Source organism: Piliocolobus tephrosceles, chromosome 4 (assembly GCF_002776525.5).
Source record: "Piliocolobus tephrosceles isolate RC106 chromosome 4, ASM277652v3, whole genome shotgun sequence".
Lineage (NCBI taxonomy): Eukaryota > Metazoa > Chordata > Mammalia > Primates > Cercopithecidae > Piliocolobus > Piliocolobus tephrosceles.
In genome coordinates this window covers 162,232,861-162,253,874 of record NC_045437.1, presented here as the reverse complement: position 1 = coordinate 162,253,874, position 21,014 = coordinate 162,232,861, and the positions used below count along the sequence as shown (strand labels likewise).

General features: G+C 38.6%; 1 protein-coding gene across 3 annotated transcripts in view; it reads left to right on the top strand.

The window, feature by feature from the left end:
- CTXN3 (cortexin 3) overlaps nt 1-20,491 on the top strand; it is a 49,476-nt gene extending 28,985 nt beyond the window's left edge. For 2 of the 3 annotated variants that reach the window (XM_023194023.1, XM_023194030.1), the window contains 2 exons: nt 15,206-15,312; nt 19,286-20,491. In XM_023194023.1, the coding sequence (XP_023049791.1) occupies nt 19,385-19,630 (246 nt within the window). In that variant the 5' untranslated portion in view covers nt 15,206-15,312; nt 19,286-19,384 and the 3' untranslated portion in view covers nt 19,631-20,491. Of the gene's footprint in view, nt 1-8,011; nt 8,121-10,905; nt 11,259-15,205; nt 15,313-19,285 lie in introns of all 3 variants that reach the window. The other variant, XM_023194016.1, reaches the window with a different exon arrangement.
- Nucleotides 20,492-21,014: the final 523 nt, after the last annotated feature.

The window sequence follows — 21,014 nt, the reverse complement described above, 5'->3', positions numbered from 1 at the left end:
GGTTCAAGCAAGTGCAGGTGGAAATGGAGCAAAGACTGGAAGATAGTGTTGGTGTAGGATGCAGCTCATGTATGCTGAGATGGGGGATAGTTATGCTAAAGAAAGGTTATCTTGGGGACATAATCTATGAAGAGTCATTCTGTAAATGGTAACACTCTAGTTAAATATAGTTGTAGACTATGTCATTGCTTGACAGTATTCCATGTTCCTTCCTAGGGAAAGATTATACTTCTTAGCCTTTTAAATCCAGATGTGGTCATGAGATTTGCTTTGTCCAGTGAAATTTGAGCCACTGGTAGAGTCCTTAAGAGCCAGCACATGCTTTACCGTGCCATCTTTTCTCTCTACCTCCTTATCTGGTAGAATCCAGCCTCTCTGTCTGGGTCTTGGAATAAAGATGATGGTGACATAGGAGAGGAGTCCCTGAATGACCTTTCATGAACATGTAACAGGAAATAAACTTATGTGGCTAGGTGTGGTGGCTCATGCCTGTAATCCCAGCACTTTGGGAAGCCAAGGCAGGCAGATCACCTGAGGTTGGGAGTTTGAGACAAGACTGGCCAACATGGTAAAATCCTGTCTCTACCAAAAACACAAAAATTAGCCGAATGTGGTGGCACCCACCTGTAATCCCAGCTACTGGGGAGCCTTAGGCACAAGAATTGCTTGAACCCTGGAGGTGGAGGTTGCAGTGAGCCAAGATTGCACTCCAGCCTGGGTGACAGAGCGAGACTCTGTCTCAAAAAATAAACTTTTGTTATTTTTTGCCACCGAAAAATATTTTTAAAAATCATAGCATTATCTAGCCTATCTTGTCTGACACAAATGAAGATTGCTCATTGGAAACTAGTAATTAATGATTAAGCCAGTTTAGACTTATTTTACTATGACAGGCAAAGTATAGCAATGGTGTTGCAAGAGAAAACAACTGGAAAAAAATCCAATTGCTTTGATTGTTTACAGTGATTTGTAACAGAGAGTGAGGTCTGTGGATAGATGTGTTACCTCTCCTAAAATCACAATCAGTCAAGTGAAAAATAAATTAATAGAAAACTCAGCTTTCTTTATGCCCATGTATCTTACAGCCTAACTGGGAGTCAAAAGAATTACACACACACACACACACACACACACACACACACACACATTTCACTGGATAAAAACCTGTAAAAGGTCAAATTCTTTTCTAAATTCATTTTTTATTGAGGTAAAATATATAAAACTTACCACTCTTACTATTTTTAGGTATATTGTTTAGTGGCAAAAATTCATTCATATTCTTTTTTCTTCCTTCTTCTCTCCACTCTCTCCTTCTTGGCCTCTGGTAACCACCAATCTACTTTCTATCTTGATGAGATACATGTTTTTAGCTCCCACATGTGAGTGAGAACATAAGATATATGTCCTTTTGTGCTTGGTTTATTTCACTTAGGATAATGGTTTCTAGTTCCATTCAAGTTGCTGCAAATGATAGAATTTCCATCTTTTTTTATGGTTGAATAATATCCCATAGTGTATACATACAGTATTTTCTTTATCAGTTCATCTGTTGATGGGCACTTAGGTTGACACCATATTTTGGCTATTTTGAATAGTGCTGCAGTAAACATCAGAATGCAAATATCTCTTTGATATATTGGTTTCCTTTCTTTTAAATATATACCCAGCAGGAGAATTGCTGAATTGTACAATAGTTCTATTTTTAGTTTGTTGAGGAACCTCCATATAGTTCTCCAACGTGGCTGTACTAATTTACAGTCCCATGAACAGTGTATGAGGGTTCCCCTTTCTCCACATCCTAGCCAGCATCTGTTATTGCCAGACTCAAACAAGACAAGGATGCCCACTTTTGCTGCTATTATTCAATGTAAGAATGAAAGTCTTAGCCAGAACAATTAAGCAGGAGAGAAATACACGACCTCCAAACCGGTAAGGGAGAAGTAAAATTAACGTTGTTTACAGAAAACATGATCTTATACTTAGAAAAACCTAAAGACTCCACCAAAAGAACTGTTAGAATTGATAAACAAATCCAATAAAGTTGCAGGATACAAAATCAACACACAAAACTCGGTAGCATTTATACATGCCAATAGCATATCATTTGAAAAGGAAATCAAGAAAACAACCCCATTTACAATAGCTACAAAAATTATAAAATACCTAGGAATCAACCTAACCAAAGAAGTAAAAGATCTATAATGGGAAAACTATAAACCTCTGAAGAAAGAAATAGAAGAGAGGACACCCGAAAAAAATGGAAAGATATTGCATTCTCATGGATTGGACAAATTAATATTGCCAAAATGACAATACTACCTGAATCAACTTATAGATTAAATTCCATCCCTATCAAAATAACAACGACATTCTTTGCAGAAATAGTAAAAATAATTCTAAAACTTATATGGAACCAGAAAAGACCCAAATAACCAAAATAATCCTGAGCAAAAAGAACAAGGTATCACATTACCTGACTTAAAAATTTACTACAAAGCTATAGTAACTAAAAGAGCACGGTACTGGCATAAAAAGAGATGCATAGACCAATGAAACAGAATTGAGAACCCAGATATAAATTCATACATTTACAACCAACTCATCTTCTACAAAGGTGCCAAGAACATACAATGGAGAAAGGATAGTCTTTTTAATATATGGTGCCTTTAAGACTGGATAATTGTATGCATAAGAATGAAACTCGACCTCTATCTCTCACCACACACAAAAATCAAATCAAAGTGGATTAAAGACATGAAAAAAAATTGAGGAAATTCTTAAGACATTTTTTTGCATAAGGCCCCAAAAGCACAGGCAATCAAAGGAAAAATAGACAACTGGGATTACACCAAGCTAAAAAGCTTCTGCACAGCAAAGGATACAATCAACGAAATGAAGAGACAATCCACAGAAAAAGAGAAAATATTTGCAAACTACCCATCAAACAAGGGATTAATAACCAGAATATTTAAGAAGCTCAAACAACTCATTTACAGAAAAAAACCAGTCTGATTTAAAAATAGGCAAAAATTTAAACAGATATTTCTTTTTCCCTTTTTTTTTTTTTTTTTTTTTTTTTTTTTTTTTTTGAGATGGAGTCTCGCTCTGTCTCCCAGGCTGGAGTGCAGTGGCGCGATTTCGGCTCACTGCAAGCTCCGCCTCCCGGGTTCACGCCATTCTCCTGGCTGAGCCTCCCGAGTAGCTGGGATTACAGGCGCCCGCCACCGCGCCCAGCTAATTTTTTGTATTTTTAGTAGAGACAGGGTTTCACCGTGGTCTCGATCTGCTGACCTTGTGATCAGCCCGCCTCGGCCTCCCAAAGTGCTGGGATTACAGGCGTAAGCCACCACGACCGGCTTAAACAGGTATTTCTTAAAAGAAGATACACAAATCACTAATAGGTATATGAAAAAATGCGCCGCATCACTTATCAGAGGGTCCACTTCTTGCCATTGTAAGAGTTCAGTGTCTAAGAATACCAAAGGTACAAAGTTGATGAGTTTTGTTATTGTGATTGTGGTATTAATATTAATATTAATATTATTTTACTGTTGCTTTTCCAGTGTTAGACATCAGAAAGACATAAAAACATAAGTTGACTGAAATTGCAAAAATACGTTCTACTCTTTGTTGTATTTACTTTCCTGAGCCACATAGTCTTTGAATGGACAATACTTGAAGGGAAACATCTTGGAGAAATTTATTGTTTTGGGAGTGATAGGACTACAGAATAAGGAAGGTTAAAAAAGAGATGCAAGAAACTATACCAGACAGAGAAACAAGTTGTAGATTCCATCCCTGGAGGGAAACCAAAACAGAGCCCTAGAAGCCAGAGAGAGAGCTCATCTCAGGGCATAGAGGCCAATTCTCGAAGGCAGGGCCAGGGAAAAGGTGACTATTTAATGATGAATGGCCCAGTCTGCATCCTGCCTTGGCGTAGGAGAGTAGGCATGTACAGGCAACCATGGAGAGATTTTTCTTCATCCTCTTCCCATTTGCAAGCAGCTTTTCTTGGATTACACATTAGTAATCAATAGTTCACTGAATATTATATTGGCATTTGATCCAATCCCCTAACCATATTTATAATATGCAGCATGAATCTCAGAGCTATTGGCAATACCTAATGTTCATTTTTCTCAACTGACCCAATATCCACTTTTGAATTAAGAAAAATGAGGAGAACAAAAGCAAGGACCCTTCCTAAAAGCAGTGCTGAAGGACATTCCCATGAGGATGGAAAAAAAAAAAAAAAAAAAAAAAAATGGAAGCAAGACTTGGCTAATACCTACTCTGTCTCATGTTTTTTAAAAGTGTTATTCTTGAGCATTTCAAATGAAGATTGAAGACGTTTTTTTCACAAGCTCTTTGAAAATTGTTTCTGAATTGTATCCAGTTTGTATTAATTTAACATCCAGCTTTTTCACCTTTGTGTTAGTAAAAAACACTGAACATATTGAAGTATGTGCTATTGCATTTGTCTATGTACAATTACTGCAAAAATAAATTAATAAGGGACACAGTTTTTTTAGATTAAATATGGATAGTGTTTCAGCCAAACAATTATTCTAAAGGGATTTTATGCTTCAAAATTTGAAAACAAGTACGTCCAGCCTTTTATTAGATTATCAATGAAAAAATTGCATGACTTTTTACATAAATACATAATTACAGAATATCACATAATAAACATGATATTCTGCTACAGCTAATGACATATAATCTACTACATAGCTTTCTTCAAACATTTCTGAAATGTAATGGGGTATAAATATATACACACATAAATAAATGAAAAAATAAATAATTAAATAGAAGTTAGCTATATAACTGAATAAATAGCTAACACATATAAAAACAGATCATGTCTGCCTGCTATGGAAAAACAAGGGCAGTAGTTTAGATTTTATTGCACTGCATGTGATTACAATAAATTACATTTTAAGTGTACATAGTATGTTTGAGGAGAACCAAGAAAGATTAGCTTTACTTATATGCAAAGCAGACAATAACCCTAGAGGGAAGACTCTGAATGTTCTAGAAGCCCCCTGTCCTCAAAGAATCATCCATTCATTTGGTGTTGGTACCTAAGATGCTATTATTATATGAGATTTGTTGCCTTGGTTAAAGGTGAGGTTTTATTTTTTAACGGTTTGCCCACACTATATTGACAATTTTTGCAAAGTGAAATTGCATATAGTTAGTCAATATGTGCATGGTTAAACAATCAAATTGCATAAAAGGGTTTATAATGAAAAGCAGCAAACCTGTGCACTGCCCTCATCTTGAAGGTCTAAACCCAGGGTGAAGGAATTTTAACAGTTGCTCTTTCTAATTCTCTTGTTTGTTGTTTTCTTAATAATAGATGTTGACATCATTCCTGCTTTTTTATCAGCGCTGACATTCTCTGTGATGTTCTTACTGTCATAACTGGTAATTGAGCTCAATCTTGCCACCACCTGTCCCAGCAGCTATATCAGGATTCCTGACCCACTGGCTGCCTCCACAGCCTTGGAATGTGATGCGTCGCTCATTTGTCCATGGGGCTTCCACCTCTCCCTAATTTAGCTTCATTTCTCCTTCCTGACCATAGTCTTTCCAGCTGGGCAGTCACTCTCCTTTTCAGCTGGAGCTGCCTCGGCATGTTTTCTAAGCTCTGTCTCCATTCAACATTCCTCCATTCGCTTTCCCTCTCCCAGAAATAGACCAAGCTTCTCTCTGCCTCTTGTTCTATTCTGTTTTCTTCCTCCTATGGGCTTTATTCCAGTCATTCTTTACGACCACTTTAATGGAAGGAAACAAGGAGAGGGAGAAAGGAAGGGAAGAAGAGATGTATGTATTTTTGACTGGGAATTCCAGGCAGAGGTTCTTAATGCAGGGCATACACATTTTTCTAACGGCGGGTTCATGGATGTAATCAGTTTTTCACAGAAGTCTGTGATGTTCGAAAGGCTCTCTCCCCACACAGTTAAACTGCTTATTATGGCCAAATAATCAAAAAGGGGAGACAATCATTTAACTTTATAATTTTTCAAAGTGTGGACTTCATATGCCCTACATCATTAATCATGTAGGTTTCTTATTCCAAATACAGGTTCTTGGCCTTACTGAATTAAATTACCCAGGCCTACCTGCCCTCCCCTCCCCATCTCCTGGCTAAATATGCATGTTTAACAAGCTCATAAGGTAATTTAATATTATGTATAACAGAAATACAGGTGATTTATAATATTTACATACTTATTATACATAAATATGAAATATATATTATTCACAGGCAAAATTATAGATGATAGGCCTCCTATCAAAGTTTGGAAGAGATAGATAAAACCTTAATATCTGCCTACTTTAATCATATATTACATAACTGAAACTCTTGATGGTTCCCACTGAAATTTTGAAATATCTATAAAGTTAAATATTTTTGCAAGCAGCATTTAAGTACATCATCTATACGATGTAGCATCGAGGGGGCTGAAATTTGCCTTCAATGCCCATCTATCACAACTTCCGTTTATTACCACTTCCTCAAACTCCTGTCCACCATTCTACAAGTATAAATATCAGAAATGGAAATTGAGTTTTCATGATCTTTTTTAAACAAGCAGTTTTTAACTGCTTCTTATGATTTTTTTCTCCTCTGGGTGTTTTCAAAATTGATTTATCAGTGGAAAGATTTTCAGTTCCAGAATTTTGCTAGGTATTAAGGTCGGGCTAACAGGTCAGTTATTTCCACGTACCTTCTATTTCATTTTCTCGATTATCCTAATGTTCTAAGCTGCTCAGTCTTCAAATTGTCCATGCAATAGTTTCCTTTCTAAAATGTAGCTGTTGAACAGAGAAAGAACAGTTCCAAAATGACAGCATAAAAATATAGAGGAATGATTTGTATAAAACTCTAATTGGCACTTTGTATGACATTTTAAAGGCATTAAGTATTTCAGACCCGTTAAGAAAATTGTTATTATTGTACAAGTCACTTTAAAAGAATAAATTTACCCACCAGGCTGTTAAAGCCAAAGCATTTCTTTTGAACAGTGAATAATCCGTAGTGACGTCCTTATACTTTTATACTGTAATTAGAATTAATAACTTAAATGTTGCAAATATTGCTTCTAAATTGAACTACTGCTGTGTATTTTGTGAAGTTGCTCCTTCTTAGGGTTGGAGATCAGCTTTTTTGGCAGCATGATTCATTTCCTGGCTATATGCTTTATCGTTCTGACTTACACAGGAAAGGATGAACACAATTTTGTAGGGCAATCTATAATCCTCACAAGTATTAAATTCTGTCAGTGTTTTATTTCTTGCGCATACATTTCCACTCCGTTGCGGCATTCTCATCTTCATTTTGAGGCTTCTCTATTCTAGATGTATCAGCTACTAATTGAGCATTTAGCGTAACACAGATATGATGTATACAGAAATGCATTCAAGAAAAGATCAAACCAGGAGGCTGCCTGTCTGCATTTGGACTTTAAACCGCTTGGTTTTAATAACTCTTAAATATAGATCCCAATGTATAGGCTTGGTGTGAATATCATTAAACCTTTCCCACTGTTCCCTTAAGCTTTGAATGTTCACTGATCCGTGAAGATAGCAAATGGATAAATAAACTTAGACCTGGCAAATCAGAGAGATTTTAGAAATAGAGCTGATCTTGACTTTTTTTTAACGCAAAGATTTATGTTGCCTGGTATATTTATTTTTTTAAAAGAAAAAGACAGAAATTAAAATAACACACATAAACTGACTAGCACTATTTTTTAATGAATTAAAAAGTGGTGGGGTTATTAACGTGTATCCTAGCCTGCTTGTCTTTCCACCTTCATTTCCCATTTGCTGGTCGTTGCATGAATTTTATTTGGCCTGAACCCCAGAGTACAAAAGAGAGGTAATGAAGAGGGAAGGCACCAAGGGAGAGGGACCCTAAGGGCTGAGAAAATTGTTTCCGCCACTCACTTTAATCCACGTATTGTTTTTCTGAACCTTCCTTTTGGTGAGTGTTCAGCTATGTTCAGTGTTGCCAAAAAGCACGGAAGATGAACCCTAAAAGGACTCTTTGGCTTGAGGCAACCAGGAGCCACTGGTGACCTTGTGAAATCGGGTCCTGTAGAAAGGTAAGGATACAGTTCAGATGTCTGCTTGGTGAGTCGTGAAGGGAGAGGCCGGGAAGGTTAGGAATTGGAATTCAGTGGAAGTGGGCCAGTCTGTTAAGAAGCTCAGCAACCATCACTAGAAGTGGAGCTCCTCAGGGCCCTGTTTACCAAGGAACCTCCTAGAGTTGTTCAGTGCACAACCTGAACAAACAGAAGCCAGGACCTAGTATTCGTATTGTTTATTCTTTGCAACACATAACACAGAACGTATCTGACATTGAGAGCTAATGAATGGTCCCTGGATAAGTGAAAGAAAGAACATACACAAAGGAGGGAAGAAAAGAGTTTTACAAAGAGTCTATTGATAAGAACCATGTTTATATTTTGAAGGTTATGTAGAGTTTTTGTTCAATTTTATTTTGAGAATTAGGCAGAGTTAGAAAGAAACACAGTAATAATAATAATACAACCTTGTACTAGCCTTGTCATCATGAAGACTGATGGCTTATAGAGTCTTTTTTTCCATATTCATTATCTATTTCTTCATGGAAAAGTGCATCATAGGACAATTAGGAAATAATTGTAAATTCAAGAACATTGAAGGTGAGGCTTGAAATAAAAATGTAGAAGAAGTTCTTAAAGTAGATTTCTAACTAATGTTAACTCATGATGTTGTGTAACTAAAGAGAAAGACTAAATTACACCCAGGAGTGGCCCTGGATCAGAATGGGTAAGCAGAAGTACAGCATATATAGCCATTTATACATCATAAAATCATCCTGTTTCACCACAATTCCGTGTGTATCTGAGCTGTGTACAGCTCGGTGTAGTATTCTAGGATTCCTATCTAAAGTTGCATCAGAGAGCAGAAATTTTAAGAATTCCGAGAAGAGATATATAGATTATTAAAGATGAAAGAAATAGGATCTACTATAAAATGTTCAAATGGAACTTTGGTAAGCCCTTATTCATTGGTTTAGAATTCATGATGATTCACATAATATAGCTGCATAAGGGGAAGGGCTGATTTTAATAATTTCAATTGTAATTATCTTTAAGAAGAGAGATTTAAATTTGGCTCCAAGCATAACACCAGATCTTCATCAAATACTCTTTGGTCTATCTAGTTCAGCCTCCCTGAAGGGAAAGGGCATTCTAACAAAATTTTGGAGTGGTTAGTGCCTGACTTTTTGCAGCAAGGACAGAATGAAAAGAAATGCACCAACCCATTCAGACTAAGTAAGCAGTGGAGGAGTTCGTTTAAATAGGGGTTGTCAGAGGAAGTTATGGAATCTACTTCCCTGGAGAGTTTTTAAAATAGGCAAAGCACTCATCTTTCTGGGATGATTTCAGCCTGCAGAGTAGCTAAAGGACAGCCACAGGCCCTCTCAGGTTCCCTTCTACCTCTACAAGTCTGTAGGCTAAAACAATATCCGAGAAGGCCTCTTTGGCAGGGCAAGCTACAGTCACCCAGGCTCATGTCTATCTATGATATTTTCTCACCGCATGGAATGATAAGTATAGGAAGGAGGGTGGGGTCGGAAAGATTCCTCAACCACACTCTGTTGGCATTGCCAAGACAGGCATTCCCTCTGCCAGCATTGACTGAATGCAAGAGGGATGCCAGTTAGTACAGGATCATCATGCTCGGTTGGATTTCATGTGTCCCATTGTCTTACGGTGTGTGGTATGTGTGTGTCTGAAAATAGGATAAGTAAAATGAACTGGAAAGAAAATTCAGTTAAAAATTAGGAAAACAAATGGGGAAAGAACCTGCATATTCTCTTGAGGTTAGACTGTAACATCAAGCATTCGATCCTAACATTCAGCATTTGATTTGAAAGGTTCCTTTTGGGTCCGAGGCCTGTCCTATCCAGGATTGTGGTCTGTCGTGAGCAGGTGGGGTTTCCCTCTTAGAAAATGAGCTTGGTTCCAGTTTCCTAGAGCCTTTGGGTAATGGCTGGTTGCTCACAAGAGCTGAGGAGACAGCGTAGCTGACAGGCACAGTCAGAGGCAGCTTTAAATATCACGCACCCTATCATTTGGTGGGTGGGAGTGTTGTCGCTCACTGTGCTTCCACTTCAACAAAGAAAGTGGTGAGTTGCCAGAAAACAAGGATGCTCCGTCTTAAGCATTATGCTGAATTCTTTTTAGAGAAGTGGTTTTTTAATGAATATTTTTAGCCAAAAATATTTTCCAAATTTATTTAGAAAATTTATTTATCCAAGGAAAGTAATTTAAGCATTGTAGCAGGTAACTAGAATCTGTAGAATGAGAACAACTTTCTCTAACAAAAATCAATCTTCTTTATTCATCAAGTGGTCTCAGGTGCCCTGTGTGGGGTGGGGGCTTTGCCAATGCCACAGTTATGCAGGCTGCTCAGAGAGACACTGGACCTGGCAACCTACTGCCCAGCTAATTTACAACCAGGTGACAGGTGGCGAAACTAGGATTTTGTTCTTTTTAAATGGTTCTTTCCTTCCCATAAGTGCTGCTTTTTGGAAACGTCACTTTCGTTTTCTTTAGGAAAATGAGCCTTTTCTTTCTCTTCCAAATGCTAAGTTGATGCCCTTCCCCAGAAGTCTTCCTATTAATTGAGTTGGCCTGAAGGTCATCAACTATAATCAATATGAAGGGTTGCTGCGAGGTGCTAATTGACACTCCCAAAGAGGAATAGTGTCAACAATCAATAAAGAGGACAGAGCACTGGTAGATTTATGGCTTTGATTTTGAAAAGGTATGGGAATGCCCAGTGATGTTTTCCTCCCCCCTGGTACTCCTTTTGAATGTTAATGCTTTCTTGAAGATGATTTCAGACACACTGCTAGGATACTGCCTCTACTCACTGAAGCAGAATCCTCTGAAGAGTTGCTGAGGCAGAACTGAAATCATGGCTCACCTCAAAGAAGCAGCAGTATTGGCCGTTAACGATGCCTCATACAGAAAGACGGTGCTCCTTTAACTCGGGGTTTTAATGGGAAGTTTCTAAGCCTGAAACAACAGCTTTAGACCTGGGGTGTGCCATCAACTGCCTTGCAGCTACCACTGTCTACTGCTTTCACACAGCGTGGTCGGGAAGAATGGAAACTAAAGAGGCTTGTAACTACCTGTAACTGTTCCACCAGGACATGGATCAAGTGTTTGTTCAGCCAGAGCCAGGTACTTGACCCAACCTGTATCTTTGATGGGCTAATTAAATGCTTTTCTCTAACTTTACAATTGATGCACGAGCAATCATCGCATACATGCCTTTCGGATCATAGTTCTGAATTTAGATCTAGGTGTTAGATAAGTCTAATTAAACAGTTGCTGGATAAAGTTGAGAAGAGAGGGGGTAAAATGTAATGATGTCTTTATTTTTAAAGCATGGTTAAGTTTATAATGTTATTGATACTGAATGAAGAAGTAGTAAAACAGGCTTTTTTTTCTTTCCTAAGCTGCAGTAATTTATTTCTGAAAGCTGTTTGCCCATTATCATATTTTTTTTTCAGTCACCTAAAACGTCCAACCTTCCAAAATGTAACAAGGATGCTCTGATTTGTTTACAAAGGATCACAACTCAACCACTCTTATTGATAGCGTTGACTGTCCTTGGCTGATAAGCTGTGTGCAGCACTAGCCTTTTGAGGTATGAGCAAGTAGCTGTTTTCACTATGAAACACACAAAGAAAGACAAAGAAAACCAGGTGAAACAATAGGGCTTATTATTTGAAGCTAAAAGTTCCAGTTTGCTAAGGGTGCCTTCTGATACCACTGGTTCCTGACTGAGCACCCTCATGGTATTTTCTGATGTTCTCAGCTAGGCAGCAGCCTTGCCCTGCAGTCCCTTAAAAATTCCTCAAGCAGATATTAGGAGGAAGATGAAGATGGAGAAGAAGTAAAGCTGAGATTGGGGCTGAGGCTGAAGAGAAAGGTCTCCTGTTGACCCAGAGCTTACAAGCAGCAGCGAGTTGAGACTAACAGGGTCCATTCCCAGCCCAAGCAGACGTGTCTGCAGGCTGACTTTGCAGGAACAAGCAGAGAACAGACTTCCCAGTGCAGCAGTGGGGGCTGGCAACAGTTCTGAAACTGCCTGTTGACATTTGTAGCTGAAGACATCCTCATGTTTATAAAATCATTGTTCGTAGGCTTTCCCCTAGTAGACTTGAGTCTATGTTTTGAGAGTATAAAATAATATTTACCCTTAGTTCTCCTGTGAATTTTGAAGCATCAGGGCTATTGAATTGGAACAGGAAGACTGTTCTTGGAAAAAAAAAACATATAGACATTGTCGTGTGTTTTTATGAGCCAAAAACAAGGGGAGTGGGAGGATTTAAAATCTATGAAACACTTAGAAAGAGCCAGGAAATCTTTACCTGAAGTTCTTTGCTGGTAAACAAGAGGGCCATGAATTATTTGAATTTATATGAAATATTTTGTATCTTTGTGTGTATATCCTGAATTTACTGTTCACTAGAATAACACACAGAATTTCTAAAAGATTTGTAGGGGAATAATATTTGCTTATGTGGTGATTCCATTGCTTAGATAATGAGGTGGCTTATGCAGATGGCTCACAATTGTGGTGGGGATGGATAATAGGATCATCTGAGAGATTTACACATCTAGGGTGGGTGAGTGGGTTGGAGAATGAAATGTACTTTGAGAGACTACAGTTATACAAACAGGAATGCAGCCCAGGCTTCCTTTAGTGCTAAAAGTAGAGAGGGATTCTATTTAGGCTCAGTATCAGGATGCGTATTACTTGAATCATTCAAAGCCATGTTAACATTTCCACAGTTAACTTCAGAACTATTGCAGAATAATGCAGCATTTTGAGTAAGTTTGTCTCTGCCAGTCACTGCAAATTCAGTCCTGCCTAGCTAGGCAATTCCATTCCTGTTAAAGTCTACAGATTGGTCTCGCTAGTCTGCCAGATAAATATAAATAAGGTTCATAGTATATCTTTGCAGGATAAAGTGTCCTGTCCGTCACATGTGAATGGAAACTGGACAAGCCCATGAGTGTCCTTGCTCAATGGATGGGCTGTTTTGACACCTACTTTTGAAACCACGTCAAGTCATGTAACTAGGTTTCTGACCCAGAAGTTTTAAAAATTAAGTACCTCAATTATATGGTTTAGGAGTACTTAAAATACAGGCAGCATTGCTTCATTGTGCCCTACAGGCCATTAACACCTGAGGGACAACACCTTCAGTTCATTCCAACATGCCAGTGAAAAACTTGGGATCTAACATCCTTTGGCGGTGGGGTGGTGGCAGAGGGGGGGCGCTACCTTTTTGGTAACTGATTTTTATAATTCTTGGCAGTTTATTTATAATTTTCATACTTCAGTGTGCTTGATCACATAATAGAAATGAAAAATATTTATCATTTTGCACAAAAATGGTGTAAAGAGAAAACACTCATTCATCCCCACCTATTTATCAAACCCCCACTATGTGCCAGGCAGGACTACACAGGTACTGTAACTATTAATAAGATCATTGCACCCTACTGCAAAAGGGTGGGCTCTTGAGTTGATGACATGTAGAATCAAGTCCCTATGTGTGGCTCCACAGAACAAGGTGTCCAATGCACTTAAGTAATTCTGTTTCTGTCACTAAAAAAAAAAAGAAAGAAGAGACATGTCATTGCTTTAAGATAATTTTCTTAAGAGAAAGTATTTTTTCCTTACTGTGAAATTGTATAATGAGATGCAAATGAAATAAAATGTCCAAGGGATCCAAGTCTGAGAAGGGTACATGTTGACATTAATAGTTTTCGTGTAAGACATTTGGATTCAGGATATTTTAAATGGCTGCCCTTCCCCACCAAAAAGTAGATTAGGTTAGAAAAAATTGACTTCTTAAATAAAAGGGTAACTGTCTATCTCTGGCTGATTTTTATATTTTCAGATCCACCCATCAACACGGAGGTCAAGGAAAATTTAAAGAGCCAAATAACTATGGCTCTTCAAATTACAAGATCTGTGGTTTTAATGTGTCATTGTGACTTGAACTAGCTGTGATTCTTTAAAACAAGACTTACTTCAAATGTGATGGTCCAGCACCTCAGTCTGGCTGGATGACTTGTGCTTTTGTTTTTCCTCTCTGCATCAGTTAGCTGGCGCCTTGGATTTTGAATTCAGTTCCCTGGACTCTAAGGGGTTGAAGATTTGATTTAACCTGTATTTTAAAAGGCAATGATCCCAGAACAGCAAATAATTCCTCAAGGAGCTTATTGTACAATAAGATGGAGATAAACACTGTCGAGACTTGCACTGTAATCAGTGCTGCCACAGAGTACTGGTGATGTCTCTGGAGATGGAATAGAAAACACCCCATCCTTAGTGAAGGCAGACAAAGAAGACCCCACTGAGAAGTGGGTATTTGGTGTGAACCCTAAGGGAGGGAGAGATGGAAAGAAGGAGAGGAAAGATGCTTCCCTCATTATGCTTGCCTCCTCTCTTTCTCTCCACAGATGGAAAGAAGGAGAGGAGGCAAGTATTATGAGGTAGGAAACCTGGAGGCATTCAGGGCACAGCAGGTATTGGATCAAGTTGAAAAATAGACAAAATGAGGACATTCTCCACAGGTGTCCAACACTCAGTTACATGGAAGTTTATTCTGATCAACATATTGGCCATTTTACTGAGAACTAAATGTGATTTGGTGTTGGCTCCTTCCTAAACTTATAAAAATAAAACTCCGATCTTAAAGATCTTAAAAATTCCATTGTCAGCGTAGGTCCTAATGCGTGGTCCAGAAAACATCTGGGCATCAGGCCTACAAGGGGATTACTGGGCTGATCAGTCCTGGGTGCCAGGGTTTTCTGAGGGAAGAAGTGGTGAGATCTGGGCTTAGAAAGATGAATCAAGATGCAGTGTGTAGGAAGTATGGGCAAGGGAAGAGGAAAGCCACTTTGAAAATTACTCAAACTAAAGTGAGCGGCTGAGAGTGCGAATGACCGTGGCTGCAGTGACTGTGCCCGTTGGACTTCATTAGTAATTACGGTTGTCTTCTGTTTTTGTCAATATCACAAGGGAGCTTGACTCGAGCAAAGGAATGTATTATATGACTTTTGAAAAGGGTATCTTTTAATTAAGGTTTCCTTTAATTTTTCAGTATTAAAATTAGACTTTATTTCCTGAGCACCCACAAATGGACCTGACAAAGGGAAGACACAGATGTACTGTGTGATGGGGAACGTCTGTCAGGATTAAAATACGTCCGTGAGTAACTGTGGTCCTTCTTTATACTTAAAATAGCTGCCATGTGTTATTATGAAGATTTCTGAAGGTAGTGTCAAAATCCTTTGAAATAATAGACTTATGCAGATTTCCCTGGTCATCTAAAAGACAGATGTCATTATTCAGTTAAAAGCAACTTTGCACACTTTCTAAGAATCATTTTTACCAAAAAGGGACATTTTACTGCAAGACAGTCATTTAAAAATTTTACATGTCTTGAGATATTTTTGTATTGTGGTAGCAAAATGATTACATTTATTTCTTTTTCTCCGCCTTATAATAGCTGATGTGTCCTTCAACTTATACATGCTGTTGGAGCTTTCTATATGGGTAAATTATTGACTAACTGATTGCAGGTTTAAAATCAAGCAGACTCTTCCGGGGGTTTCAATCAGTCCTGGGAAAAATTGTGAAATAGTCAGCACTGGTTTCTGGATCTCTTTATCCCTTTAGCAACCATCTCCTGATTGTCTCTACCCACCATCCCTCATCCCTCCCCCAAGGCTCTCCATGGGCCCCCTGCTCACACCACCATGCCTGGCTTCCTGTCCTGTCCAGGAGTCCCTCATACCCAACAAAGTCTTCCTTCAATCGCCTTTCTACTTACCACATTTCCCCCTCCTTCAGGCGGGAACAGTCCTCACACATTCCTGCTAGCACATTAATGTGCCACTTTCCTAGGTAAAATATTGCAATTTAATAGGAGACGTTGACACTTTGACCAAAAACAGTTATTTTTATAGGAACTTAGGCACCACAGTGTGCTGGGGGATGAGAGGTTTACAACTCTCAATGTGCTACAGAGTTTAAAAAATTCTTTGACCTCTATTTGCTCATAATTTGGTATATTAGGAAAGGTTTGGTGATGGAGACATTGGAGAATACACATAGTTATAGTTTAGGAGGCTTCTCAATGCAAAGAGGGCTAACCCTTCCTTTGTACCTTGCCTTTTAATCAGTAGAGGATGGTAAAACTTCAAAATAAAACTGATTTTAAAAATCATTCTAATACTTGGTATCCTCATGCAGAATCTGAGTCCCAGAGTCATTCCCAGGGTGGTTGAAGAGGCAGATCTGGCAGATAATCTGAATCAGGATGAATAAGTTATTTGCTGGAGTTTCTGGAATGGTTGCCTATCACTGCAGCCCCCAAATGAATGGTTTCCTCGCTCTAAATCCTGAGTTGTGGGTGAAGCCTACAAAGTATGAGAGTTGATCCAGGAGAGAAGGATCTGGCATTTGCCCTGTATGGAAGAGAAGGCTGGGGAAGACTGCTCCTGGGCTCACAAAGTTGCTCATCAAGTGGAGACCCCCGTGGGAAGGGAGGGACTGAGCAAAGTATCCCCGTACTAGTCAGCCTGCTTGTGCTGAGGAGGTCATTCCCAAGGACTCAAAATGTTCTCTATCTAGTTGTGACCTGATTTTTTGGATTTCACAGATCCAGAAATCCTTATGTCAATTTATACCATTAATGGTCTTTTTTCTTCTTATATTTCCTTTTTGGATTATGTGGTGTTTTCCTAAAGAACTTTCTGAAAATGGCCGGGCGTAGTGGCTCATGCCTGTAATCCCAGCACTTTGGGAGGCTGAGGCAGGCAGATCACCTGAGGTTGGGAGTTCAAGACCAGCTTGACCAGCATGGAAAAATCCCGGCCTACTAAAAATACAAAATTAGCCAAGCATGGTGGCACATGCCTGTAATCCCAGCTACTCAGGAGGCTGAGGCAGGAGAATCACTTGAACCTGGGAGGCGGAGGTTGCGGTGAGCTAAGTTCGCACCATTGCACTCCAGCTTGGGCAACAAGAGCAAAACTCCATCTCAAAAAAAAAAAAAAAAAAAGAACTTCCTGTCTCAGCTCTGTTGAGAATGGACAAGGAACAGGACTCTGGCCTCGTTTGGGCTGGAGGGAAAAAGGACATGGAATGAGATTTTGATAATCCAGCAAGAGAGCAGGGATCACAGTGAGAGGATCCTCAGTAGGATATGAAAAAGCAGAAGGAACACATCAGGGATGGCCTCAGCATCTGCTCCTCTGTCATCAGTGGGCTTTTCTTTGGCCCAGTCCTTGGAGAATTTTATGTTTCATATGATTAAGTATAGTTTGAATCTTTTTGGTGGACACAGGAGGCCCTGTCTGATGTGCTGAGGAGGCCTGCATTGGAGGCTCTGGCCTCCCTTTCTGCCCCTCCTTTCCTGGCCCACAAGGAATTAATACCCAAGGCTGGGAGGGTGCTTAGAAACAAGCAAACCAAAACAAAAGCCAGTGCATTAGCATACTGGAAATTCCTAAAGAGCTTATTTATTAAAAATGCAGTCAAATTTTTATCCCAATCTTACTTCAAAACAAACATGAATTATAAATGAGTTTTGCAACTGTTCTAGCCTTTAAAAAAATTCAAAGTGATAGAGCTGCAAAAATGATGCATTACCCAACTGGTAACTCCTTCCTCCCAGATCCTGGCTGAGATCCCCGTTTTTTAAACTGTGATTTTATAAACTTTGAAGTGTCAATATAATGCAGACTGTTATACTATGATTACTAATGCTGTACTTGAAGGCAATGATTATAAGTTAACTGAAGAAACATTGTATTGATACTTTAGGTCACGTATTCTATTTTTATTTGGTTGTTTATTTTCATTGAACAAAATTTATTTTGTGTTCGTGTTAATTTCTGTAACTAGTTACTATGCTGTGTAATTTTTATTATGAATGAATTCATAATAAATGTTATTTAATTTTCTATACAGTAGGGTCTAATGTATATACTTTTGTTTACAATGTGATTTAAGTAGATTTACTTCAGTATCTGAAGCTTTTAATGACCTCTGTGTATACTTGTCATGTATATACTTGTATATTTCTATGGTAATATTTACTTGTTTATTTATACAGTAATATCTATATATCTAAGTTTTTCCACCAGTTAAATTAAAATAGTGTTAGCTTGTCCTTTTCCTTCTCTTCCTCTGTACCAAATAGTCTTAAATGGTAGGAAACCACTGTAAGGAAAACTATCCTTTTGAAAATATGCATCAGTCAATTCGTTTCTCTTGGCTTCATTCTCTAGGTGCTTCCAAGGGTCAAGTATTGAACCTGGTCTTTGTTTTCTGAGGAAAAAAGAAAAAGCAACAGTAACTTGATGGTTTGGGAGTCTGAGATACCTCCGTTCTCCCTCGGCTCAGGCAGTAGAAAGGAAAGGAGAAGCAGCATAGCTCCCTTAGTTGTAACTTAGGTGAAGCAACACTTAGCTTTGTTTGTTTTTCTTTTTTTGTATACTTTTCAAAGGGTTTTCACAGCTCTTCATCCTGATTACAGCACCATGAGAGATGCAGGCATTTCTACTTGCATTTTTACAGCTTAGTGACCTCTCCAAGGTCCCACACTTATTTTGCAGTAGAGTGGAGCCCAGAGCCCAGAACCTGACGCTCCTGGAGAAGGTTTCTATTTTAAGCACCTTTTCTAACCTCAGTTTCCTTGCACTGGGGCTGCAGAGATCCCTGCTTTCATGAAGCTCGCAGTAAAGTGGCTAACGTATGTCAGTTTAGCCACAGTGCTGGCTGAGGCTCGCTCAATGGTGCTATCATAAGAATAATGTGAGAGTAATATTAGTGGAGCAGAGCTGAAGGAGACTTGGCAGGGGAGGCTGGGTTCGGATGTCAAGTTGACAGCACACCCTGAGGTCAATATTACTGTGCACATTCCTTATCTTCTATATTATAGTTGTATTCCCTGCCCATCCCTCCTGGCCCCAGGTGGCTCTTCTGAGAACAATCTGGTAATTTCATGCAAGAGTAAAATATCTTTCCCCATAATTATACAGAATTGAGTATCTCTGGTGAAAAAGAAAGCTGGTTTACAGATTTCTTTTTCTCTCTGAAAAATAGGACTGTGAACCTAAAAAATAAGGCTGCTATTTTATAGGTATTCCCTTCCCTTCCTTTTTCCCTGCAGATAACTCAGCCTCTCCAGAGTGCAGCCACCATGACCACTGCAGATTGATGATGGAAGAAAAGGAAACCAGGATATCCTGTGCTCTGGCTTCCCTGGACCATGGATGGAGGACAGCCCATCCCTTCATCCCTAGTGCCCCTTGGGAACATATCAGCAGATTCTAGCATGTCCCTGGAACAGAAAACGACATTTGTTTTTGTGATTTTGTTGTTTATCTTCTTGGGCATTCTCATTGTCCGGTGCTTCCGGATTCTTTTGGATCCATATCGAAGCATGCCAACCTCTACCTGGGCTGATGGACTTGAAGGCCTGGAGAAAGGACAGTTCGACCATGCCCTTGCTTAGAAGGGATGGCATGGGATCTCCTCCTGAGGAGATGAAGTGCTCTGTGTCTTGGCGAAGATTCCCTTTATGTAGTGTTCTCAACAAATCAAATTTAAACAATATTTGGTCCCAGGACCACAGTCCATTATTCCATAAATATGCAGTTGGATTAAAGGCATTTGAGGATGTTGGAAATGGACATTTATATAACTAACCCAACATAAGAAGGTTTAAATTTTTATGTTTGCTCAATGAATGAATACTCTTAAACTTGTGTGATTGTGAAACCAAGAGCATCAATACTGACATAGATTTGTTATCAAACAAACACCACCTGATCTGACTAAAGTATAAAAGACTAGAAAGGATCTCATATGAATCTGGCGACAAGATCAGGAAGAGATTTCCTTGCTCTAATTATGTCTATATTTGTTTTATTTCATGCAATTCTATCTGGGTCCTGAGCAGAATGAGGAAGATTGCGCTGAATGGACCCAAAGTAGTTCCTTGTTTTCTCCTAAAGCAGGGAGCATTGGGAAGCAATGGCAAAGCTTAAGAGATGGTTCTGTCCTTGGTAAATGTGAGTGAGAATTGCGTTTTGTTTTTCAAGGAAAGTTTATTCAAAGGCTACAGAGTTTTAAAAATATTTACCAAGCCAACTACATTATATGTATTCATATTAATAACATGTGTAGAGGTAGCTATACATTACTTGAATTTACTCTTTACACAAATGATTTAAATAATAGGCTGCAAGTGCAGCTTCAAGTTTCTTTTTTTTAATGAAAAGTTAATTGTTTAGAGGAGAAGACTTTTATAGTCTTCAGAGGAATGTGTATTTATGATTGTATATAGTCACCAAATAAAACTTTTCAAGAAACAGAAATGCTTCCTCTCTTATTTCACCAGAACTAGTGCACTGAGGGTGCTACCTGGTACTGAGTGCCAAGGCTTAACATTTTTCCAAGAGAGGAGAAAAGCGCTAACAGCATGAAAGGTCATCTAATTCATCCCTCTCCCATTTCAAGAAGAGTGCCTATAAATTGTCCTGCACAGATAAAACTGATAGTTTTTAAGACCACCAAAAAGGGAGATGTGAATACCTCTTATTTCAACTTTTATTGGAAGGAAAAGCTTGTATCTAAACCAACCCTGCAGATAACTCAGCCTAAACCAACCCTGTTAGGCTGTATTTATAATCTCTGTCTTCCAATTTTCTCCTCAGCTAGTCATTACCTTTTTTAATTAAAAAAAAGCACACTTCTTTAACCTATTAATTGTAAGATTTTCTTTTTTTTTTTTCCAAATGTACTGCGTCGTGTGTGTCTTCATTAATTTTTTTCGTATTTTTGTTAGAGTCTGTTCAAACCCACTCATGTATTTATGGAACTCCTGCTTTGAGCTT